At 42.5% G+C, this 26,984-nt stretch overlaps 1 protein-coding gene across 1 annotated transcript in view; it reads right to left on the bottom strand.

Annotated features, from left to right (window-relative positions):
- Positions 1-26,984, bottom strand: part of sorcs2 (sortilin-related VPS10 domain containing receptor 2) — a 278,645-nt gene that overhangs the window by 174,474 nt on the left and 77,187 nt on the right. Inside the window, exon 2 of the mRNA XM_061066215.1 lies at positions 21,035-21,102. Coding sequence (XP_060922198.1) covers positions 21,035-21,102 — 68 coding nt within the window. The remainder of the gene's footprint in view (positions 1-21,034; positions 21,103-26,984) is intronic.

Genomic DNA, 26,984 nt, shown 5'->3' with positions numbered 1-26,984 from the left:
TGGTATAATAATAATTATAATAATTATAATAATAATAACAATCATCATCACTATTAGTTTTGAATTATTATTTTTTACACTTGCCACACACAGACTAGAGCCATCAAACTTTTTTTACGCCTGCACACATGCAGGGGATGAGTTCCTGTAAGCTGTGAATGGATGGCGCTCCAATTAAACCCAACACTGAAGATTAATTTGAATGATACAGCCTAGGTGTCATTCATTTAAAATATGTTAACAACAAATCAACATGGATCTTAGGACTGATCTGTCCTTTTTATGACGTCCACTGTTCTAGGTTGCATGTCAAAGTTTGCACAGATTAATCCTCCTCAACAGAAGTCTTGTCTCTAGATGAAAAATAGATGTTTTGAAAATGGATGAGTGTAGACAAAAATTGCATTAATATTAGCATTCTGTTTCTATTCCTAATTGAGATTTAGCTTAAAAGAATATGATGAAACCGATTGAAATTGAACGATTTATACAGCATCAAACATGAGTTACAACTTGCAATTGGATGACAACAAATCATAAGTGAGGCGTAATATGTCAGCACCTGCATTTCCATCTTTGATCTTTAAACATCTTAAATTTCAGCCTGTGTGGCTGTCTCTCCTCAAATACGCCGTCTGCTCCAACTCCTCTCTCATCCCCAGGCTTGTTTTTTATCAGACTCTGTATTCTTTTATCCTCCTTCACTTGACCCCAAGCTACCTAGGTGCCATCAGAGAGCTTGGTCTGGCCATCAAGGGCAGGGACTGTGCCATGGTTAGAGGCCAGGCACACTAGAGAATATTAAGAAAGCAGCAATTTATAGGCCAAGGTGCAGCGCTGAGGGCTTAATAGACTGCAGATGTTGTGGGGCGGTAGATGACTGCTTCACCCTCACACACTCACACAGACCTGAACTTTTGACTTGACACGTGCTTTACCCTAATGTCAAGGTGGATCGTCATGGGTTAATATTGAGATTATGTCATACATGCAAAGTTACTGTACTAAAACCTTTGGTCTACTGGCTGTATGAAATGGTAGCAGTTTATAAGATGTTGATATGGTTACTTGGAAATGTGACTAACAAATTAGCAGTAGGTTCACTGACAGAGATGACAATTTAAGTTCACATTGGGGACTGACAGAGTAAAAAAGTCAAAATTGCTTGGTTAAATCACATGGAACGAGTTTTAAAAGGATTTTGAGCAAGTTAAAGAGAGGACAACAAGTTGCCAGAGTGTTGAGAGCTTTGTTATTGCAGAGGTGAAAGCCGGGGGCTGCAATAGGAAACACGCAGAGAGGCTGTATTTGTCATAATTATTGTTCTTTTTTTGTCATTTGAGCCGCTGTGCTGAAAATCGTTTTGGCTTCGGTACTTCAAACTGGGAAAGGTTTGAAGAATATAACAACCAACATGTAGAACAGCAGTGGTCTGCCTGTGGCTGAGGCAGAATAGAATTCATTAGCATTAGAATGTGTGTATGTGAGGACGGCTGGTATTGGAGAGGAGTTGACTAGTTATCCATTCGCGGAGTTATTGTATTGTATGATCTGTCCAACAAACCGAATGTAAAACATGCAAAGTGCTCACAGGATACTGTGCATTATGAAGGGATAACATTGGACTAAACCGCTAAGTTGGACCACAGCTTTCTCTAAACTAAATTGGAATATGGAAGTTCCCCATTTGCTCTATAGGTTCTGCCATGAAGTCTCAAGGATTAGTTTATTCTACCATAAAATCATGAAAACCACAGTGCTCCAATCCTGAAGAACCACTGCAGATTATGTAACATGATAAAAGACTGAAACCTGGAAACTCCTCTGCACTTTGTCGCATCCAGCAGTGCTGTCACAGAGTGCTTATTACACCTGTCCATCACTACACTGAGGTGACAAGTCAAGCCAGGGACGATAACTGAGGCTAAAGATGAACTGCTGTTATGGTAAATTAAGTTAATTTGAAAAATCACTGCTGCTAAATTATTGCTGCCGTTGCTTCAGCATCAGGGCAGACGCGCATTATGAATCCAGTATCCTTGTACCGTGCTGTATCCCCCTGCTGCATGTCCTCCCTCCTCACTCTCCCGCTGACCTGCGCTCACATTAATGCTCAGGCTAACAATAAATACAATCACCCATCAGAAGTTACTATTATCTGAACAGGGCAGACGTTTACTTTGGGTTTGTTTGATTCGCTGGGGAGATAATTTTCACCTATGTATTCACCTGCTACAAGAAGTGACATCCACAGTCAAAACAGGGTTGAAATTACCAAAAAGATTCAGATTCATGATCGGACACAATCTATAACTAAATACGATTAATAACTAAATAAATGTGATGTTTTTGTTTGTGTGAAGGGTGACAGGGATGGGCAGACATGTACACACACACTCCTGCAGACAGGAGATAAGTTCTTCCCGCAGATTATGACGCAGCACAGGGTTTTCACTTCATTGTTGCAGAAGAAGCGACGCCCCGTTTATCCGGGAACATAAAAAGGAACTCAGCAGGTTATAAATATCACTTCTAAGTGTGAGTGATTAGAAAAGAGCAGAGGAGCAGAGTCTCTTGTTGACCAGCGCTGAGTAATGCGCTTGGATGCAGAGGCACAGTCAAGAGCGGCACTGCAAGAACAATCCTAGGGGAGACACTGTTTCAGAGAGCTAGGGAGTGAATTATCTGACAGATAGGGGAGAGCAAAGAGATGAAGAGATTTTAAAGATCTAAAGAAAAAAGACTAAGCCTTATGAAAACAAGTGATCAGTATGGCTTTTTTAAAACAACAATAAAGGGACTAAACAAAATAAACACAGAAGAGAGGGATGTGGGAAAAATGAGTAAGCTATAAGTTTGATGGAATACAAGGCAGCAGGGAATAAGTGGGCACCTTGAAGACAGCACCTCGCTGTCTTCGCTCGGAACCTCGGGCCTCGGGCAGAATAGTGACCCCGACATGCAGATAGGAAAATACCCATATGCCCAACAAGACACCAGGAAGCCATCTCTGTCCATTTCAAATGGAAATTATAATGAGGGTGAGCTGGACTTGGCTCAGTCGGGGGGTCAGAATTCCCAAGCTTGCATTCGTCTTACAGTCAGCAGGGGGAGAGAAAGTATCGGGCTGAGAGGATTAGCCCAAATCCTTGCTGCTTTTTATTTTTCCTCGGGTTAAAGACGAGCCAAATCGGAGCCAAATGTCCCAGCCGGCTGCCAAATGAGCATTATGCAATCGCTCCCTGATTGTCTGGGGTTTTGGGGGTGTTTTGTTTCCCTGAATGGCCTCTTGTTTTGAGATGGAATCCAAATGATACGGGGGTGGCAATGATGCGCTTCAGATCACCTCAGCCATGCAGATGAGTGGCTCCAACGAAAATCTTATGTGCCTTAAAGACAAAATCTCCATGACAGATGACAATCGGCTCATTCATGCACTCCACATTCACTGTGTGGATGCCTGCGGTAAAGAAGCCGAGCTTGGCCTCTTTCGGCAACAATCCCCATCAGTTCCCATCCACTTAGAAGTGAACAAGCTGTCCTCCCTCTTTACTCTGCCTCCCCTCCTCTCTGAAGCATTACAGATGCTCGGGGGGGAAGAAGCATTAACCTTGATGTCTGAGTGTCTGTGCTCCATCTAGGCAGAGCAATAGGCCATCGGAGAGAGCGATAGAAGTGCTCCACAGAGAAAGGACAAAGCAGGGACTGCAGATGAAAATTTGCTTATAGTGAACTCCGGTACTGCTAAGGAGCGGTACATTGTCCCTGTCAAATAAACAAACAAACAAATAAATAAATAAATAAATATGATGGATGAGGAAAAACTTGGTGTAATGCTGTATGCTCAAGTGATTTGTGAAAAAACATGAAGTTGTGTAAATTAATGATGATCTCTGTTGCAAATGTTTTGTCAAAATGACAACTGGAATGATAATACTGCAAAGAAAATGATAAATTGTTGGTGACTCATTCAAAATGACACTCGAAGAAAGAAATTAGCCCAATAATAACAACAAAATGAACACTAACAATATATTGCTTGTTATATTGCTTGTATTATATAGTTTATTCAGGACTGTAGGTGCGCATAAATCCAAGTGAGGGGCTCCGGACAATCTTCGGAGTTCTCCCTCTCAGGCCCATAGCAAAAACTAAGATTTCTGTGTCGTTAAGTCCAAAGCTTTTTCTAAGTACATTCTCACATAATTGTACACCATTTAACAACCTAACACAACACTATCTAAAATACACAAAACTTCTTCATTCAAACACAAAGGTAAAACCTTGTAGAAACCCTCCACGTGTCTAGGAGCCGGATAGCGATCAGAGGGTCATCAAACAGGACACATGCATGGTGAGGAAAGCCAAAGAGCAGTGGTGGTAATGTGGTGTGCTCATTAGGTGGAAGATCCCTTAGCTCCCAACTGCTCCAGTGGACCTGCTCAAGTGGCCAGTGACCGGACACTGGCAGCTTCTTGGTTCGATTGTGTCCTCTTTAACAAACCTGAGACAAAACCAACCACTCAAAATGGCTTCAGCCCACTGACCGCATACGGTGGCAGTCCCGGCCTCACACTGAGCTTTGAACAAAACCTTAGTGGTTTCTGGCTGCTAACAACCAAAACATTGCTTCTTAAAAAGAAGATGGGATGTAACAACGTCACCTGATTTCAATGCAAGTGAACACATTTCCAGTCCGAATACGCACAGTACGAAGCTCTGACCTCATTTACCTCAGGGTACTTTTAACAAACCCGGACTGAACTGCACTCGAAACTGGGAAGACTTAGACAGAAAAAGGCCTTAATGAGGAGAAGATATTTTACAGTTCGCCATGCAGACTGAAAGAAAAAGTCAGCGCGAATTTACATATACTACTTGACCCTGGTATGGGAGGTTCATTAGATATAAACTTCTCCGAATGGCTCTCAATCAGCACAAGTACCTCTGATGTGCAGTTTAGCCTCTCTCGTATCAATTTAGTCAGTGGACATGAATGGTTTATAGAGGGAGGGAGACGTTTTATCCACAGCTGCTGCTAGGGGAAGAGAAAAGGCTGATGTCATATTGAGTGAGAGAGGCTGAGAGCTGCCGTGGAACATAGAGGTAATAAGAGAAATGATGATATGTCCCTCTTGCAATAATTATTATTCATGTTAGATGTATATAGAAGCTGGGAGACACTGTGTCACACGCCAATGCATCTTTTATCCCGGAAGTGAATCATGGGAAAGGGAAAACCACAATGCTCACCATTGACTGAAGCCATGAGTCAGACGGAATTAAATTATATAGAGGTTATCAATGTGGCCCAGGGTTGATGACATCATCCCCAGGCACGCCCACCAGTAATGCTGCATTCCAGACGACTCGGGTGTTGGAATTTTCCAACCTCGTACTTGAAAAAGTGTAATGGAACGCAACTCAAAGTCGGAGTTCCATCTACACCGACTTCACAGTGAGGTTGTCTGACGTCACGCAACAATGACGGCGCTTGTGGAGACGTAGATTCCGTGGCACTGAGGCCCGTCTACCTTCTGTTGGACTCTTGTTTCCTTGTTTGTGAGATTGAGAGACAGTGGGTGGGTTCTCTCCCTCTTATGTATTGGAATGTTTCTCCAGGTGTAAAAGTGCCATAAAATAAAATGTACAATGGTGTCTGTTGCCTCATGCATCGTTTTCCCTCCTCTGCTTTGTTTATGTGTGAGCGTACATCCTAAACAACGGCTGCACAGGTCACAGTAAAATTGTCTCATCGTCTATTTCAGCTTGAGAGAAAGATGTCTGTCTTGAGGATAGTCTTTATACAGTATCATTCTCAATTATTTCAGTGAAACACACTTGAAGACCATAATCAACACTGACTCAGTGTATTATGTTGTTTGCAATTCTTTGACTTCACCACTAGAGTTTAGATGTTTGGGTTTTAAAGACTTGGGGGGGGAAATGTACGCAGTGTCGGATCTAAGATTTTTCTAAATCAGGGGCCATAAAGGCCTTCTCAGAGTGATTTCCCCAGCTGAATTACTCCCTAATACTTCTGCTCACTCTATTGATTAATACACACAGTATTTGAACATTTAAATGAAACTAAATGCACTCAACCCACCTTCACACTGCGGCTCACTGATGTGTTTTAAACAGTATTAAGACAATACTTGTGGCCCAGAGGTATAAAATAGGCTTAGCTTAGACCATGCTTGCGAGTGGGACCTATTGTTCTATTGATGGCTTGATCCTATAAGATAAATGTATGGTACTTGACTTAGCCCCATAAGCTTTATTGATTGCAACATAATGTTTGGTTGTCATATGTCACATTGTTCCAGGGAAGATGAAAGTAGATTGATTGATTGACTGCCAGGGAATACATTGATACACTGTCCCACAGGAAAGAGTTGAACTGAGTGACAGTCGATGATTTTTACGCCAATCACAATTCACACTGGTTGTGGGGATGGAAAAACACAAGCTCCTGAACTTTACTGACCTCCATCTTTGATGTAAAATGCCTACATTGCGCCCCCCCCCCCTCGTCCCCCCTCCCCCTCCAAACACATACACACACTATACTCACCTAAAATTGGACATTCTTCAAACACGTGGAACACAAGTGGTGTTAAGAAGAAGAGGAGTGAGTCATATGCCTTAAAGCAGAATATCACAACATTAACCATTCTTCGCTGGCACAACTTTCACTCCTTCATACGCAAAGGCACTGAGCTGCCTGAAGCTAGCTGCAAGCACAGTAGCTAGTTGAAGTAAAAATGAATCTTAAAGACAGAGAGCTGCCAAGTCCAAAAGAACCACAAAAAAAGATAATAATAAGCCAAAGTCAAATCTTCATTCTGCGTTTTAATCTATGCAACTACAACTTGTGCTTCATTTAGAAAACAAGAGCCCACCATTACATTACATTTCATTTAGCTGACGCTTTCATAATAAAAAAACGTACAAACCACTTACCACTGCATCAGAACCAGTCGCTAGTAGCCACATTATGCTTCTGGAAGTACACGTGTATCTCTGATTTATTTGTGATGGACATTTACATGTAATAGTCAAACCCCTCCACCCAGTTTCTTTAGAGCATGATTGATCAAACCAGGGCCAAGTACAAAAAGCTAATTCTGCTCAAAATAGCCTTCATCTGATTTGACAGGCAGGGAAGTCACAAAGGGAGGATGAGGAGAACGTCTCACGCTGTAGGCAGGGCCAAATGCAGCTTTAATTAAAAAACCATTAAACTCCCCCCAATGAGAAAAGCTGCTAAGAAGCTCCAGCTAGATTAAGTCAGGCCTAAGCTCCCTCCCTTCAGCCCAGAATCTTGTTAAGTCATCTCAGTCATTTTGTTTAAGGTACAGGACTTTTTTCCTCCTCCCTGGTGGACTTCCACGTTCGCTGGTTGTGGGTTGAAGTAGTCGTGTAGTTTAATTCTGCAGAGGAAACCGCGGGTGAAGTGAATGAGAATAAGCAGCAATCATAAAATGCTTACACTTTCTGAAGGGGCGGAAGGAAGAAAAAAGAAAAAAAAGACGGCCCAGTTGTCAGATATAATTAAATGTCCTGTCAGATGCAATTTTGATTTCCCGCTCTGTATTTACTCAGCTGATGGCATTTAAATGAATGTATTACACGCAGGACGCCTGGCTTGATCAGCGTGGGTGCTGCTGCCTTTTGCATTCGGTAGTCATGGTGACAGCGGCAGTCAGGCACCACCTCGACTGCAGAGAAGACTCTTTGGTAAAAAAGGTGGTGGTGGTGGCGGGGGTGCTAAGGATGGCCACAGAGGCTCAGGCCTCTTGGGAAAGAGGGACTCGGTGAGATAGGAAGAGTCTGACTTCATGTCAGCCTCTGGGCTGATCAGTCACCCCCTCCAGGCTTTCTGCCCACACCTCACAACCTGTAGTGCGTTGGCATGTGTGAGGTGGAGGTGCTGGAGATTTGTAAGGTGTGAGCGGCCATATTGAATAGAGATCATATACTCCTGCTGAGTAAATACAGAGCGGGAAATCAAACTGTATGTACTGTATGTATTTCAATGTTTTATTGAGATAGCCAGTGGTGACTGATCCTTTCACCCTCTCGCCTCGGGCACCAGTCAAATCCAACTATATGGTAGCGTGTGATGTGTGTATCTGTGCATGTGTGTGTGTGTGTGTGTGTGTGTGTCAAGGAGAGTGACAAGTGTCGCCCTGAGGGGTCGGCAGGAGGAGGAGGAGAGTGTCTCTGACCATGCTGCCCTTCTCCTGCCACTATCAAAGCCCCCATACACCACCTCTTTTTTCCCCCCACTTTCTCACTCAATAATTCTTTCTCCCTCTCTATCCAAGTCCGTGGATTTGCAGCTTCTCACTCTATTATTCAACCCCCCATCCATCCCTAGTCCTGCAGAATCCAAAGTTTCACAAGGTGTCACAAGACGCACATGCTCTGATACGGTAGTTTGCTGAATATTTATTCACCCAGTATGTATCATTAAGTCAGATTCAGTCAGGGCCATCCCTATGAATAAATAGATGTGATTCTGTTATATTACAAATACTGTGCATGTATAACTGACCCTCATTTTGCCAGGTTTAAATATGCTCAGCATAGACCCCACAAATGAATGTAAATGATTTTGGTCAAAAATGCAGGAAATACATGTTGAAAAAAAACACACTGCAAACCTCACATATTGTTTCTGACTATCGATGATGATACTACTCTGTTATGTTCGCAGGGAATGTAACTAAAGCACAATTCAGGCCTGAGCAGTTATTCCCTCCGGTCAACCATCAATCCAGAGTCACCTTTATCCAATATTTGTCCATTTTGGGCCAGTGTTCACCAAAAGCTGTAGCTATAGAAAAATAACTCATAACTAAACTGCAATTCTAGAATTTGTCTGCGTTTTATCAAGACACATCATACAAATATTTAAATTTAGTCATTTCGGGATGAACCAACTTGATTTAAGACACAACCAGCTCCACAACAGCCTTCTAAAAGTGCTACAACAATACTTATATGTATTTCCATTGATTGAGCTCCTTCAATTTCTCCTTGGCCGACATGTTAAACTGGACCCCTATCAATAAATTCTGTGGCCAGCTGGGGAGATCACTCTGAGAAGGCCCTAACCTCTAAGGGAGCATGGGTTAGTGTGCCTGTCCTCCACCCATGCCCCCGACCCAGCATCCATCAGCCATCAGCAGCTGGCACTCCTCCTGTGTGGGACATGTCAATGTTCTCCTCTTGCCAAATTAGTTCATGGATCACTTCTCTCTCCTTGGACATGCTGCCCTCCCTGCTCTCTTCCCCACTCTCCTGTTCAGACACTCTCTGGATCAGATACATCAGCTGAACTTGGGTTTGTGTCAGTGGGGGGGAGGTCTGTCTTTTGTTGCCAGAGTCTCAGTAAATGCCATCTCTCTGGCACCAACAAGTGTTGGCTGGCATTTCATAATGATGCCTTTCCCCCTAAAGCACTTTCTGAGTGGGATGCCCAGCACACTGGAACAGACACTGCTTCCTGACTCAAGATAACTTGATGCCCCGGAGTCCTCGTCCAAATCAGGACACACAAACAAAACTAAGTATTTCGTCATCAAACGGAAATATAAGCATGAGGAGTAGTTCAACATTTTCGGAAATATGCAGATTTGCTTTCTCTGAAATAAGATATATTCTCTGTTTCATTTCCCCAGTCACCTCACTTCACCCCATCAATGTAGCCCCCCCCCCCTCCTCCCTGCACCAACTGCCAATAAAAGGTCATAAACCAAAGCTAAACAGAAAACTCTTCAACGACTCGAGCAGGCCCACAACTTAACCAAATCAGCTCATCCGATGGTCCCAGCGTGCATATCTTTACGACATCATTAACGCAATAATGGCCCTTGTTTTATGGTAATTATCCGTGCGGTGTTATTGAAAGGCTCATTGTTCTGATGGCGCTGAGCTCATAAATAAATCAGCAATAAGACTTTATGAAGAGCTCTCTGTGACCACTAAAGTGTTACTGATGTTGGAGCGATGGAGATGCCAAGTCTGTTCAGAAAACAGAGCTGGCACAGTGTGGCGTGATTGTGTGAGTGTATGTGTGCGTGCGTGATTGTGTGTGTGTGTGTGTGTGTGTGTGTGTGTGTCATAGGCTACTTTTCAGGCTAAATTTAGACCAGTAAATTTGGGACAGCTTGTTTACTGGGGACAAAAACCATGTCCCCAATTTGGAGAAGTCGTTTTTGTGTGATTTTTGGATTATCAGCAGTTCTAGTTTGTGTAAAAGATAAGGTTAGGCAAGTAGTAGTTAGGATTAGGGTTAGTTTCTAGGAAATTAATTCAAGTCTATGCAATGTCCACAAAAGTGACATAGCAAAATGTTTGTGTGTTGCTGGCAAAGAGCGACCGTGCTCGCTACATGAGAACTGAGGATACAGATTCAATCTTCATTGAGCTTTGTGTCGGGCGGGGTCACTACAAGCGTCCACGGCCACAAAATGAAGGTCTTGTTCATTTTTTGTTCTTACAAGGGTTGGGTGAGTCAAAAACATGTGGTCAATCTTCAGTGATAACATTGTCAATTCTACAAAATGTGCAGTGTGTTGAAGCTTCATCTATAGAAAGCTGAGGATTTTATTCTAACGTTGGGTAAGACGATTACGTTGGACGTGAAAGGATTTCCCTCATTCAGGTCATTGATTTGGTTTAACTTTACTCTAAGGTACTTGTAAACCATATCTTTTTTTTAGCTTGACTTTCACTCTCTGGATCAAGATGCTCTTAAAAAGTATGGTGTGGGATTATCTAATCTCAAACTGTGTTATTTCAGTGTCAGATACAACGGATATTTAATCAGCATTTATGTCCAATAAATGGTTCTCTAGTGGAAATAACTCAAATGGTTGGCTACATCCTCCTGCACAGCTCTGCTGGCTGTTCATAGGTCCCGGCTCAGGGATAAATGTTACATCTCTAAGCTTTCATCACCTTCTTTTATCTTTACCAACAGATTTTGCATGTGAATCTGTAGAATCTGTAGGTGAAGAACAAGACTTTAAAAGCATGAAGCCTTCTGGTTTCCACATCTAGTTTAACCAATCACAGTTAAGCAGGCTTTAGTTGCCGCAGGTAAACAGTCCATGGAGAGAGAAGAGAAACACATTGACCGAAATGTACCGGCTATCAGCTTTTTGATTCTGGATTCATGTAGAGACATATTAGCTAAAACGTTGTCTGAGCCTAAAACACCTACAGAAAGTATCACTCGTTATATGGATAAACATTTGATTTGGAATGTTAACAGCGTAGGGCGGACTAAACATGCAATCTTGGCCTGGATATCTGCAGTCTACACCTGATCGAGGCCCCGAAATATTGGCCACTGCCCCCTGACACTAATTCATCATCAGAAAATAGCCGATGAGCTCCGAAATTACGTCTTTACTGAATTGTTGGGTTTTTTTCAGGTTGCAATGACAGAACCTGGAGGAGCCTGTGGGAGCCGTGCCAGTTAGAGCTACATGGTCATGGTGTTGAGCCGGCCAGCTGTGGCAGCACAGCTTTAGGTACACGATCAAAGCCTGTCCAAACACATGAGCTGCTCTTATGAGACTAAAACAAACAGCCAGTCACTATCTAAGGTAGGTACACGCACCAAGCACGCACACACACAACACAAGTTTGTTTATGATATACTGCCAAAACGATGTGTGTGTGTGTGTGTGTGTGTATGTGGCGAGCTGAGAGTGTATAGAACAAACGTGATGCAGGTACAAACAAGCGAATTAGTCCCGGCTTCCTGTTGTTCCCTCGGTACATGCAAACACACCAGGGACAGCTTGGGCATTGTGTGTGTGTGTGTGTCTGTGTCTGTGTGTGTTTAAACATGTCCGTACCTCCAGCTAACTTCCCCACATGCGGCCATTGATCCTGCGAAACAAGGTTTTTCTCTGATGGAGCCAGGAAAGTCTGGCTTCACACGGACATGCTTTTCTTAACCCACAATCCCCAGATTTCCTTTTTAATTGAGGGGTACATTTTATTTCCCAGCCTTATTTAAGTGGGTGGCACTGAACAGAGAGAACAGTCAGAAAAACGACAAAAAAGGGAGAAAATTACGTGTTCTGTATCAACTAATAACTACACGTCCAGGCTGTCTTAAGTGTGCAGTGTTGACAAGCCAATTCCCCTCTCTTCTCTACAGGAAGATGACATGTTGTTCTATTAAAGGGCAATTAATATTTCACTTGCACGTCCAACTCCCAATTCCCAGTTTTACATCTGTCCTCCAGCGCTGTCTTTTTCTTTCCTCTCCTCAATGAATGTATAGAATAGGAAGAAAATGGCTGACATGAGGTTAAAACATCAATGAACGCTCACTAATGAAAGACTATTATTCTTCTCAATCTTAGTCTTTTCTTTCATTTTTCACTCCATTCCTTTCATTACTTTGCCGCTTTGTCCATCTATTCTTTGTCCGTCCTTTGCTCCTCTATTCCTTTTTTGTTGTTTCCCATTTCTTTATATCCTTCTGCTATAATTCCAAGTCAACCTATGTGAACTAGATAAGTTTAAAGAAAGTACCAAATACTTTGCGGATTCATAAATGAGATGGGTTCTTATTAGAAAAGATTAGGGATCACCAATGTCATTAGGATACTGTCTAGTAACCACGGTTACCTCTATCAAATTTTATCACAATTCGTTCAACAAATTGTGGACGATCCAAACAACAGATTAAGAGATAAAGACACCAACATTGTCAAAAGGTGTTTTTTTTCACCTCTGAAAAACAAGCAAATTTCTGAATCTGTTTTTACATAGAAAAGAAACAAAGAAAATGACCCTGGCCAGGAATCTTCTTACTGCAGAGGTAAAATAAACAAATTACAATTAAATTTGTTTTCTCAATGTTATACTTTGGCATAGCAGTTAACAAGAAAAAAAAAATAATATCAACGTCTGGGTCATCCATCTCAATTTATTTTGATGAGTTGTAAATCCCAACAAAACCACTAATACCACAGGTTATAGTTTTTCCTGCAGCACAGTTATTTGCTCTGCAGTGTGTGGTCCAGAAGTCAGTGTGTCCTTTTGGAAAGTAGCTTCCAGTGAGGCCATGAAATTGGGATAAAGATAAAAAGGAAAGAGAGGAGAGTGAGGGGGGGCGGCTGGCTCTTAAATCTGTGGCAACTATTGTTTCCTGTGGGAATACTTTCCCAGTTTAGTCCGAGGTAAATCCAGAAGGAACTCATCTCTCTCTCTCTCTCTCTCTCTCTCTCTCTCGCTCTCATCCAGCCGTGTGCTGTTGCGGACTCGTGTTCCTCCTCACAGGAAGAAATGGGAAACTTCTTCCAGATGGCCTGCCACATTGGCCCGACTGGACTCCCACACTCATGTATGCAGACACTTGCCAAAAACGCACCTAAATGTGCTCCACATACAGTGCGTTTATACTGCACACTGCATGGTATCATGTTCTATACACAGCCACATGCACAGTTGTCTAATTTTCCAGTTCATTTCAGGTCCAATCAGATAGTAAGCCCAGTTTCCTGCACCTCTCCATCCTCCTGGGATTAATATTGGCAATTGTGTTATTGGACAGTAAACAAACTTTCCATGTGAAGGTTGTGATTATCCTCAAACTGTAAAATGATATTTTATAATCTTTTGTGGACCGTATCGCTGGCTACATTACATACCAGCAGTGATGTGGCTTGTGTGTCTGTAATTATAACAGACATTTGTTTATGTCGTTTGGGCTGATATAATTCAAGACTACTGTGTGTTAAAGGAAGCAAAGTGTTTTCAAATTCCAATTTTTTATCGTAAAATCTGGAAATCGTATTTTAAATCATACATTTTAAACTTAGGGACTAAAAAGGAATAAAAATATGTGTATCCAGCAGACAACATGCATCTGGAGTTTTTGTCGAGCTGCTCCAATATTTGCTCGTCTTTCAGCTCTGTTTTTGGTCTCCAACAAATCAGGAAAAAACAGGAACATCTGTCCTTTAGCCGCTAAATGCTTCCATGTGTTTTCTCCAGCTAGTCTCACAAGTTGTCCACTGTTTTAGTGCTGGGCAGGTGGTGCAGAGAGGGTTTACTAAACGTCTTTATGTCTTTGAATTGAATAATGTAGGTTTGTCACTACGAGTGACCCCTTCCACAATAAATGGTCATCTGACCTGTTGTTTAAATATAAAAGCCGATATGACAGTGTGTTTCAAACTGCATCTGAGGCATTGTATCATAATAAGAGTGTCTCAGGTACCAAGTCAGTAAATCCCATACCATACCCTATGTTTTCTATGGTAACACAACAACCGATAATCATGTTAAAGTCATTTGAATACATTGCTTAATCAATTAATTAAATTTACTAAGATTAAATGTAATGAAAAAGTTTAGATTCCACTGAAGGCAGAGAAAGCGTTTCCCCCTGATAAAGTTAGTCGAAGAAGCTGATGCATCAGTATACGCTAGATGCATATCTACACTGTCTTTTCCTATTGGGAGGAGATAAGAGACATGGTCCAGCCTTTGCTCGACCCAAACACAATAAACGATCCATCATTGGAGCAACTTATTGATTACTCCGTTGTTCCCGTGTTTTTGGTTCTTTCCTTTAACGATTCACCTCGAACATCTTCTTCAAGCTATCCTGGGTTAGGGTCAAGGTTCCCGCATTGACCTGTAATTTCTTGGAGTTCTGTACAGATCCTCAAAAAATGTTCTGGTCTGCGTGGTGGGGAAGTGGTTAGCACTTTCACCTCATTGCAAGAATGTTCTTGGATTAGATCCTTTCTGTATGTAGTTTGCATGTTCTCCTCTTGTCCAAAGACAAGCAGATGGGGGTCAGGTTAATTGTAGACTCTACTGTATACTGAAGGTAGGTGTGAACGTGAGTGTGAATGGTTGTTTGCCTCTGTATGTTGACTCCTACAATGTCAGCTGGGATTGTCTCCAGCCCCCCCTGTGACCCTTGAAGGTTAAGCCGTATAGATAATAGATAAATGCATGGATGTATGGATGGATGGAACATCCTCTCTACAATGGTTCCACCCAGCACTACTGCGTGACCCTGGAGGCCTTTTGTCTGGTTTCATATCAGACCACTTGTGTTTAGAGAGCACACTTGCCGACTGCCATCCTAGGAAGCAAGTAAAGCTCTCGTGGGTGCTGCTTCTCTCTCTTTTTCTCTCTCTCTAACAAACACTATCTACTGTACGTGTCTCTCTCCAGGCTGTGAAATATGCATGGACGAGGGAAGCGATGTGGTGGTGGGGTTGGGCTGTGTAGGCTTGGAGGGAGGATGATGCGCTCGCCTCGATTAAGTATTTAAAGCACCCCAGACCATCTGGACTGAGGAAGAAACACTATGAGAACAGAGAGAGAGAAATAAGGAAAACGGACAGAATCGACTTCCGAGAGGGAAATAAATAAGTGGAAGTGAGGAGAGGATGAGGGTAAGAGCAAAATCAGCAGGGGAAACAAAACAGGCTGTCTTGATTAAGCCCCAAAGCGGCTGTTTTTACTTTGTGGCTCTCTCTCCTGGTTTAGTTTGGGGAAATGTGATCTGGACTCCGGGGAGGACTAATCAACAACACATTTGTAATGGTGAAATAATAAGTGGATGCACACCCACGTCTGAAATAAACTGATTAAGGAGGCATCAAAGTTGGAAGTGAGCTGTAGCTGTGATGCTTCCCTGCAGCCAATGAGCCTCAAAGCCACAGCTTCAAAACACTGAAACAAAGATACAGTACATCATTGACTGTAGAATTAACTTTATTCCTTTTCCTCTCCTGACATTTATTTAATCCCCAAAAATGAATCATTGTTCCTTAAAATTGTTAATGTTTTTTTTCCCAAAAAAATTGGAATATAAAAATTAGCCCCACCTTCATCTCCAGCCAGACTGCAGCCTCTCCCCTGCAGCACTGACCCAACTCATGGAACATGGAAAACGGGGAATTGTACAGGGTCATCAATATACATTAATCTTTTCCAGATCATGTGGGCACAAAGCTGCCCCGCCCCTGTGTTTTATTCTTACCCAAACTCTATCCAATCATCACTTTTCAAGGCTAAACCTAAATGGGCAAGGCTAGGTGACATTGACACATCAGCCCTTCCCACCAAAGGCTCTATGGACATCTTCGTCTGCGTCTTATTTTAAATCAATCTATCAAATTGAATGTATATAGCCCATATCACAAATCACAATTAGTCTTGTAGGGCTTAACAAGGTGCAATATCCCCTGTCCTTAACCATCAGCAAGACTCAGGAAAAACGTTCTTAAAATGCATCTTCATCTTCAAGAAGAGAACCTGTCACAAAGTATATCCACTGTTGAAGGCCACAAAATGGGACAGATTGCTCTTGAACAAGGCCAGTAAATGGACATTAAGTTAGAATAATGTAAGTTAGAATAGTCTTAAGTAGAAATAAATGTCTTGTAGTAAAAGACTGACTGTGCTGGATTAAGGTGCTTCAAGCTGTAGGACTACCCATAGTTACTGTTGGTGTATGTGTGCTGACTCCAATGTTTTGCGTGCGCAAGGATGGCCTGTCTGCCATTTACAATACTTCAAAAGATGAGAAATAGTTTTTATAGCTTTGAAAAGTGCACAATTTCCTTCTTCTCTTTTGTATCATGTAACTGTTTTGCTGCTATTATGTCCCACTTTTCCCACAAGAATCATCAAAGGTTTGACTACGTCTATCATCGCTTATCTTCTCCCTGATGGTTCTGCCTCTTGAACGCGGTTTTAAAGAGCGGCTTTGTTAAAAACAGAAAAACTGCTCGCTTTGAGTCGGAGCGATAGATAGATAGAGAGAGAGAGAGAGAGAGAGAGAGAGAGAGAGAGAGAGAGAGAGAGAGAGAGAGAGAGAGAGAGAGAGAGAGAGAGAGAGAGAGAGAGGAGCGGAGGAGGAGGAAATGTGGATGTTGGGGAGATTTCTGTCTGAAGTGTGATGCCCCCTACTGTTCTGTCTAAAGAAGCCCCGGAGGCTCTTTCTGATTCACTCCCTTCCCTGTCGATGTCTGTCTCTCTGTTCTTTCTTTTACTCAGCTGATGTCTTGCTGATACACAAATTCACACACAGACGAAAATCATCACAAATAAACACACACACACACACACACACACACAGACACACACACACAAACACACTTAATAAGTATTATTTTGACTATACATGCCAACATATTAAAAAATGCAAATTTCCCCACATGAATATAAACACATGCCCACCATTTCACACAGCCCTGTGCCCGTTGCAACGTATGTTTGGCATTTGGAATGAAGCATTGACATTTTGAATCAAATTGGGTGTGTGGTTCTGGTTGATGAGGCAGTTTAGCATATCTGACAATTCAGCATATGTGACGGGCAGAGCCTCTGGGTGAGCACGAGTGTGGTGTGGTTGATCTACTGTACGTTGAAGTGCTGGCCTGTCAGACGATCTCCTCGTCCATAAGGGAGCGGTGAAGCCCTCTGGTGTGATGGTTACCAGCCCCCATTGCCTCTTCAAACAAAGTGCGAAGATGGTATAAATTATAGATGCCCCCCCGGACTCTCACACCAGCACCCTGTTTATGTGAGTGTGTGATTACTGCTGGAGTGAACGGATTGCATACATGCAAGCTGTTCGGGTTAAACAACTATTAAAAAACAGAAAGAAGGACTTTGATTTGCTCTCTGGAAACATCAAGGCCAATGTTAGAACCAATATTCAATAAACCTGGATTTGTGCCCAGACAATTGAAATTCCTGTCACCATCTTATCTGAAGGAAAAAAAGGATGATCCTGTATATACAGTATGACAAATTGCTTTTGGCAAATGAATTAAAGCAATGCATTCTCTGGATTTAGAGGCCTCTAAGACAGGATTTAGCTCTTTCTCAGACGTTAAAACGCCGCCAGAACTCAGGATAATATGATCCATCAAATCACAAACAGAGGCCACGGACTGTCTAATGAAGCCCAATGCATCATCTCAAAATGAGAAACACATGCACTGAGGACACAATGCCTAAAGAAGAGGTACACGTCTGCCTCGTTCAGTCGAGGATCAAAAAGGTTTAGTGTGTGTTTCATGGCCCGACGTGGAACAACAGAGTCTTAGGATGAGTTCTGTCAGCCTTCAGTCATCACAGTGTTTGGTAATGCAGGGGCAAATCCTCACATCTTTGCATAGTCTACAAACGCCTTCCTCTCTGTTTACTCTGCTGCAGTGTCCAAATTTGATCAGTATTCAAGCTGTAAATCGGCACAAGTCGACTAAGAGACAATATCAGGTTTGACAAATATCTTGTTCAAACATCCTCAAGCGAAGCAGATTAGGAACTCACTGTGGGCTTCATATTCATCCAAACACTCTTCACCATCTGCTGTTTCCAGAAACTGTTCAAGGTTTATTATTCAGAGGTAAAAAATAGAAGGTTATCGAAAAGCCAAGAAAAAACCTCTCCTGAGTTACAGCAAAAACGTTTGACTACTGACTACCTTACATCCGTGCCATCTTTACATGATAACTGGCAGGGATTTTATCTTTAAATAGGCAGGGATCAAAGTTATCTCTCAAGTCCTTCTTTTTCAGCTCTATACATAACTAATTAAATCACTTTTTATGTGCAGCACTGATAATGAGTGTGACAAAACACTCTCTGAAAGAGTTTTTCTATTCAAATACTGGCAAGATATCTCATGGAGGCTATGGGAAGCAGACAGCGGGCCAAAATGCAGTATTTCTTCATTGCCATTTGAAAAGAGTGTAAATACCACTCCTTAATTGTGTTTGGACAACACTTTAAAAAGACGTTAACTTTAAACATCTTAAGTGCTTGATAGTATCAGGCTAAAATGGTTTAATGTTGTTAACAAAGAAAAAAAGTTTGTGTAACTCTCCTAAATGTTCTGAATGGGTCGTTATTTTTCTGAAACTGAGGTTGGTATTAGCAGACAAACTTTAACAGATGCTTAGCTACAAAACACCCATGTTCTCATCAGGACAACTGAGGGCATCTCTACTTACTCCAGGGGCGCAGCCTTTGAATGCTGAAATTTACCAAAGCCAAAGAACACCACAATAACATCATTGCTTCAGCATAATAACCGACCAGGGCCTGAACACACTGACACTTCTATAACCAAAGAAAGAGAGAGAGAAGGATGACCTTTTGCCAACAGGCAGGTTCGCTTTCCTCACGTGGATAAACCTGCGTCATCTCGCTTGAGGAAGTCTTTCTTGTACTTTCACTTGTATACTTCAAAGATGAGCATAAACCGCGCGGTAAGCCTCAGGTACTCCTCGAGTTGCCACTCACTTGTTCCATCCTCTCCCCTCACAAAGAAGGCTATTCTCACGAGACAAGACAGAGGGGGGAGTTGTTTGGAGCTCTTTCATTAGCTGTGTTATAGCACGGGACCTTGGGCCAGCCATAACAGACCGAAAGGACAGACATGCTGGAGTGGTAACAGGCAGTGATAATAAATGAGCCAGCACTGACGCCAAAGCCTGGGGACAGACAAAACTCTCCACAGCACACTGGGAAACACAGACATGGTACGAAGTGTGGTTATGGTTACGGTTAGAAGGTACGAGCTGGAAACTGCACACTTGATAGTGCATGGAACAGCCAGTCGTCTGCTCTCAAATGAATCTTGTTTAAACTTTAAAAAACATGTGGAATCATTTGTACTGACTAACATTCTTGAACAATGTGGGTTTTCAACAAACCGTCATATCTACAATATATATTTCTCCTCTCTGTGCTGTTAACTTTCCCCCTGTGTGAAACCTGGCATCTAGATCTACGCCACCTGTCAGGGCAAGACGGCAGACCCATTCATCTTTCTGCTATGATCCTACAGCCTGGAGACGTTCAGACCTATGGGCCAGTGGACTGTGGCTGTCAACACACCATGCCAAGCTGACGGCGATAAGGAACTTAGCTACTACCCCACACACACATAATACCCACCAGGTCATGGTCAAAGAGCCTTATGGGCCCTTTTGGAAACTTGCTAATTTCATGGTAATTTCCACTTTTTGGACAATGATGCCAACAGACAGCCAGCCACCTTTTTCTGCCTTTGACACTTTAGAGTCAATTCCGATTAAATTCTGCGATTTGCTGTGTTTTTGCTTTCTCAAAGGGCCTGTCCATTCGTGAATCTGGAGCATTATTCATAGACTGCAACAATTAAAACATCAACAGGGGCAGGATAAAAATATGTACATTATTCATATCTGTCCTCCAGGGAGACAGGCAGTCAGAGCTAATGAGAGGCTGAGGCTTTGAAGTCATGCAGCCTATGTGAGGTGAATGGCATGAATTAAGTACCACCATCAGACACGTTTTGCTCAACGCAAATGTCTTCTAGAGAGATAATTTTAGCCAGTGTTATGAGTCCTGTTGTGACTATTTTCTAAGGTTTAATTTGGACATTTGAATATAATTAAGTCTCCTTGTCTATGAGAAGGTCAGGCACAGCTACAGAGCAGCACCCCATGCGCTGTTAAGGGAGATGTGGAATAAAAAGGGAAATTAACATTCCATGAGAATATATGTACGAATAGACGATACGGTCTATGTGAAGTGGAGTGGAATGAATGCACTGTTTCTTTTCTGCCGCTCAAGAGCAGTGTGAAGTGTTTCTGGCAAACAGCAGCATTGCTAAAGAGAGGAAGCTCTGCCAGTAAGACTTGACCCTGTTCCCTGGCACTGCCGGTGCCCGCCGCCCTGCCCTGTGCCATGCTGATATGCTATCTGCCCAAACAGATGCCCACTCTAGCCTCCCAGCGCCACTCTCCGGTCCCCCACTTTACTCGTAGCTGCATGCTGATGTTTTGTCCGTCCTAGGACTGTGTATCACGCCTGTCTCCTTGAAGGAGCACCGCGGCACCAGGACTGGCACCGACCTTGTCGCTAAAGGAAAAGATGCTTGCTGATGAAAGGTCGGCGTGAGTCGGAAGCCAGACGTGACATTACGATATCCAGCAAGAGCAAACATTGTGTAAACGTGGCCTACCTCCACAGCGAGCTCTCCAGGACCTTGGTGGAGTCGGCGTGGTAATACTTGGTCAGGATCAGGATGACCTGCAAGAGAAGGTGGAAGATACATTTAGATTAGGGCTGTAACATTACTTTTAAATCCCTTCACATAACTCACATAAGACTGCATAAATAGAAATATTGTGTGTGTGTGTGTGTGTCAACGTCCAGAGTTCAACCCATGCCACTTTGATTTCAGAGGAAGCTTGTGCAGTGCTTTCCTCCGTATTCCTACCAGCCTGCTCTCTGCAAGTCAAATTCTGAATGTAGCTTCAACAAAATATTATTGAGGTGATTTAACTGTGAAATCATTATTTTGAATAGAGTATGGGTTTGTGTTAGGGTTAGGAGAAGAGAAAATATTGTAATTTTTCCACAAAAGAATAAATAAATAAAATGTACAGATGTTTTATTCATATGACAAGGACATGTTGGTCCAGGGCACAAAATCCATGCGATGTACACTGGATCAGAGACTCTTGTCTTTCATATTTCGGAGAACTCCTGTTCTTGACAGCAAGGTCTGCTGGGAATAGCGTTGCCATGGCAAGAGAGGCAGTGGGTCAGGCAGCACAGTGGGCCCTATATGTGTGATTGACAGGCTGGATCGCCGTTCTAGGTAACTGAGCGAGTGCAAAACCAGGGCCTGCCTTCAGGCACAGGGAAGTTGATTGGCCGAGGGGTCTTGCCCAGAGGCAGATGCCAAGAGCAGGTCGAGTTGAAGGTGGCTCTTCCCAGGGAGTCGAGTTGCAAACTCAACATGGACATGCCTGATACATCTTGATATAAAAGGTAAGCAAAGTCTGTATCACCACTCTGTAGACACAGTACAGGATTATGCCCCTTATTTTTACCTCACTTTTTTTTGAATACTAAGTGACTTGGGCCTCAAGAGTGTGAATTATTTGCTGTCTTGGCCTCTGAATGAAAAATGAAATGAAGGAAAGCGAATTGGTTCAGGAAGTGAAAGTCTAGTTGATCTTCTTTGTCAGACAGGATGAAGGCTGTGTTGTCTTGTTCAATCTTTTTCACTTAAAAAGATACACAGCTGCAAGCCCCAAAACTTTTTATAAATATGTTTTTATCCGTGTCACAACGTTTAGCCATATAAAACCTCATCTCTTTCAAAAAACAATGCCCAAGGCTTTTATATCTTCCTCTTGTGTCACGACAAGACCACACAGCCTGAAGCATTCAGCTGTAGTTTGTGTTCAAAAAGAAACTCAAAGCAATTTTTATAAGACCTTCCACTGAGGCAGGGCTGGTCTTTAACTGTGTCTTAAAAGAGGGTTTTTTCTGCACAAAACTAAGAGGTGGTCAAAGCGGAGCACCGCAACTGGGGACATACCGAATGAGCTTTGAGAGCGTTAGAACAATTTCCACAACACAGAATGCCATCAAAGCCACTCAGTGCAGTCTCAAGGCACTTGGCTAATAGTAACCACCAAACTCGGGAGTTCCAGCCCTGGTGGAATGTGGTTTCCAAAGATGTTTATGGAGTCCAGAAAACCGGAACAGAAGGCATTTCCCTGAGCAGCAGCCCGTTTGCCAGGGCCGATAAAAAACTGATTAACACTAACAGAGCTCTATACGATGTAGTGGCAGATACGATCAGCCTTTTTTTGCCACTAATATTTTCATAAAAGCTGTCTTTGTTGATAAGGAATTAGACAGGACCCCAATCTGAATTCACGAACAAGCTGCAGTGTGGAGATCCTTCTCTCATGGAGTATGCAGCAAAAATTCCCTGATTGGTCTTTGGCCTACAGTGACTTCACGGGTGTCTCTGGAAACAGGCTGTCCGCCTATGCACAGCTGTCACTCTCCTAATGAGATCCTGGTGTAAAGCTTGACGCTCTTACGGTGCAGGCAGAAAGAGAAAGTAACAGCAATGGTCCCTTGATATGAGGATTAGATGTATCATACTGCACACTAGGAATTCAAGCCTATCCAAGCCAATCTTACTTTCCTTCTTCCTTAGCATACAGTGACAATGTAAGCTTTGGTATTTACAGCTACTTGGATTTATGGTATTCTGTCAAACTCAGACAAGTTGAAGGCACAACATTTGGCAATAACATGTCATGACGTTGGTTACCAACAAAGCAGCATTGAATAAGTATCTGTGCTGGGTAGGTAGTGAATAGTGGGTGTATCAGCTCCCTACTGGGCTGGACAGACATTTTATCACCAAAACAATTAGTTGAAAGACATAAAAAAAAAAGGGAGTTGAGCTTTGAAAATCAGTTCATCTAATCACAATCATTGGAATAAACATCCATAGTTACCATCTGGGAGAGTAAATACGCTGCCTGACTTTTGTTCTTGTTATGCCTCAGAACAACTTGACAACAAACAAAGCCCATAACTTGGTAGTCTGGGTCCGCCACTCTTCGGTTTCAAATTGTGTCAATACACTGAGAACACATGCACTGTGTCACATTGCTGGGTTCAAAAATCAGTTCCACGTAAAAACTATAATGCTCCACAGCTTCTAACAGCTTGCATCCTCCCTCTGATACAAAATACATTTGGCCTGCTGGTTAAAAGTATGCCCTGTCAAGAATATAAATCTCTAATTATAGGTTTCTAAGTGTGGCACACATCAAATTGACTCCTCTGCCATGTACGGGAAAATAAGCAGTGGAAAAATGACTTGCATCTCAATCAGCCCTGCACATGGACCAGTTGATAGACTGCGTATCAGTCCATCAACCCCATGAGATTAAGGAATGCATCATTCAACGGACTGCCAATACCAATACAATATTCTACCTCTATATCCACATGTTGAGTCTCTTCAAGGCCTAAGTTCTGCTCAATTGGAAAATGATTTTTCTTTGGGGATAAAGTGGACGGGGCAAGGATGTATTCAACCATAAATCACTACTGGCAGGAGGCAGAGAGAGTGTTTATTTGGCAGCAGTGAACCAAGCCACATTGACAAAACTGCTGAAAAGCACAGAAGCCAGATTCCTGTATTGCCTCTCGTGTACAGAGCAGTGCATTAAGACATGAACTTGGCAGCTTCTACCCGCAGCCCATTGGACTAACGGGCAAAATTGGCACAGAAGAGGAATCCGACCAGAGTGGGGAGAGAAAAATTTAAATCTACCCATTTTGGAAATTCAATTCTATGCCAGTCAGTTGTAATTCAATACAGATAAATCACAGAACCATACTGAGAGTCAACAAGCATCGGAAAACAGGTCAACGTAATGTGAACAAAGTTTGGGGGCTCATTTCCTTGAACAATGACGGTAAGTGTATGAATGTATAATCTATTGATTTAAATAACACATTGTAAGGAAGTTTGTGATGAACTTGGCGGCCTAATCAAACTGTTACAGAGGAAGTGTCTCTCTGTTGTAACCATCTTGTAATAGCGCAACCACACAATCAGCCTCTGTGGGTTTCTTGTTTGTAAGCTGGTGGGCAATGAAGCTAATGGCTTTTATTGGGGAAAAGTCAACAGGGCGGTCAGGACCCCTGGATGACTCCATACAAGGGCCACAACAGACCCCATTGAGAATCACGCTCAGAGGCTCGTAGACCATGAACTCCAGCTTGACAACTACCGTTTGTCCCAGAGACATTTCCATCCACTGCGTGTCAATGGTGCATTATCAATCAGCTATTCAGGAAAGACAGAAGGAAGGATGTTAAAGGAAGAGAGAGACTGGGGGAGAAATAAATAAAGACAGACTCTGAGGCTCTGGAGAAAGAATTCATTCATTCATCCTTAAACCAAAAACAGTGAAATACAAGTCCTCCATCGAAGTGTGCAACAACCCCTCCTCATCCCTCCAGGGCACTCCACATTCTCCAGAAACAGACCACACACATAAACAATTCATCACAGTCTGGAACAAAAGGGAGGAACTCATTTGTGTCTATCTTCATACAAAAAAAAGAGTAAGCCTTGTTCATATTCTTGTGGCACAAAAGTAAATTACACGTGATTAAATTTGGGGAATGGCTTTTTGCTGACACTTTGACGACATCCCTGTCTCTATCTCTCTAACACACACACACACATTCAGCCTTTCAGTTTCTTGCATATTCTGTCGCGGTGTCCTACAACTTTTTGCCTTTACTCAATATAGAAGAGCACAGAATCAGACAAAGCATGAGGTCGGAGAGAGAGAAGTACATGTAACTGCAGCAACTCTTTTCAGGAATATCGTTCCTAAGTATCTGAATAATCCATAAAATTGACTGGGATTTTTAGTACCGGTTCCTCAAAAAGAAATAGCATACATCTAAGACAGAACTGACCCTTTGAACAATTGACAACTGTCTCTCCAGCTACAACTGGTTATAGAAGGGACATTTGGCTGTGTCCTACAACCCTCTCCCTGCTCGCTCACATACACACTCACATAAAATAAAGTGCTTCATTCATCCAAATAGTTCCCCATTATCCGTATTCAACCGCCATGCTAATGGTTCAGGACCCCAGCCGACACTGAGTAGTCGCATCTGGTTGAAGTCAGTTTTGCATTGGACCTTGACCACACTCTTTATCTGAGGCCAGCCAGTGACCCACACACTCTTTACCATTTTAACAGTAGTTGAAGATTGCCACCATTCATTAAACTGCTCAACCGGAGGGGAGGACAATTACATGGACCTCTGCCTCTGCTTGGTGCACACAAAAGGCTTGTGCTGACCCCTCTCACCACAGTCCATCCAATCAGGTGGAACAGAAACACCCCTGGATATTGGATGGTGGTAGGAAGTAGAAGTTTCTACTTTGAAATGGGGTATTATTTAGAAGGTATAATACCAAGATAAACATTGAACATTTTAAGAGAGAGAACAAAAAGGCCTCAAATGTACTTATAATCCAAAGGTTTACCATCATATTATTTTATTAGGAGGATTGTTCTGGCCTCGAATTTCACATTTTGTTCAGCAACTTAACATATGATGCATCAGTCATCTCACTTCTTCAATCTGACTTTAAATAACTCACCACCTCACTATTTACCTTTTGCATTTTCCCCTGTCTCTTAAATGTTTGTATGCATTGGTCATAGTTTACCTTCATGTGTGCAGTCTCCTGACAAGTTGTGTTGGATCTCAACATTTGCATGGGAGGAGGGATACGCCTCCCTCTGGCCATGTTTTGTGCGAAAACATTTAAATGATGCCCCTAGTGTTACATTTTGCAAAGCAAGACCCGAATGCAGGCGCAGAAGCAATGGCAGGTGGAGGGGGAATTTAATGAAGAAACACAAAAAGTAGACGCCCAGTGTCTGAACGCAGGTGAACACAGGAGATCCACAACTCAACATGAAGACAAGATGACAAACTGAGGGTGGGGAGCACAGAGGCTATACACAAAAGGAGGCCAAGATAATTGAACTGAGGTGTGACATATTAGGGCAGGTGCAAGACAATCACGGGAGCTGGAAAAATCAAGCACAAAGACAGGCAGTAAAGTAAAGTAAGAGACACGCAAGGAAAAAAGTTCTAAATAAAACAGAAAAATAAAAAAGATCCGAATTGCAAATAAAGAAAAATACTACATCAATTTATCTAGTAATAAAATAAATTTGACTTTGCCTCCTTAAAAAGCAACAGTAGATATACAAAAGAAGTAAAAAAGACATGGATTCAATGTGAAAAGATGTTCTGGAGGTTGTTAACCACTTAACACACTCAACGCAACATAACACAGGCTGTCAGTGAGTCCGTGAGAGAGAACGAGCAATTGACAAACGCAGAGTTAGAGATCTTACATGTTATTATGAGAAGTGTAAAACAATTGCTGATCATTATGAAACCATGTTGACATTAATTGGTCTGAGGCCACCACAGCTTAAATAATTAACGCGAGACACTGCACACCACTTCAAGAACACCACAAGAGTGAGGCTGCTCAAAGTCGGTCGACCGTGCAAAACGCCACCAACACCCAG

The sequence above is a fragment of the Limanda limanda genome, chromosome 22 (genome assembly GCF_963576545.1).
Source record: "Limanda limanda chromosome 22, fLimLim1.1, whole genome shotgun sequence".
In the NCBI taxonomy this organism is placed as follows: Eukaryota; Metazoa; Chordata; class Actinopteri; order Pleuronectiformes; family Pleuronectidae; genus Limanda; species Limanda limanda.
The sequence above is the reverse complement of the archived record's forward strand: the minus strand, read 5'-3'. Positions and strand labels throughout refer to the sequence as shown.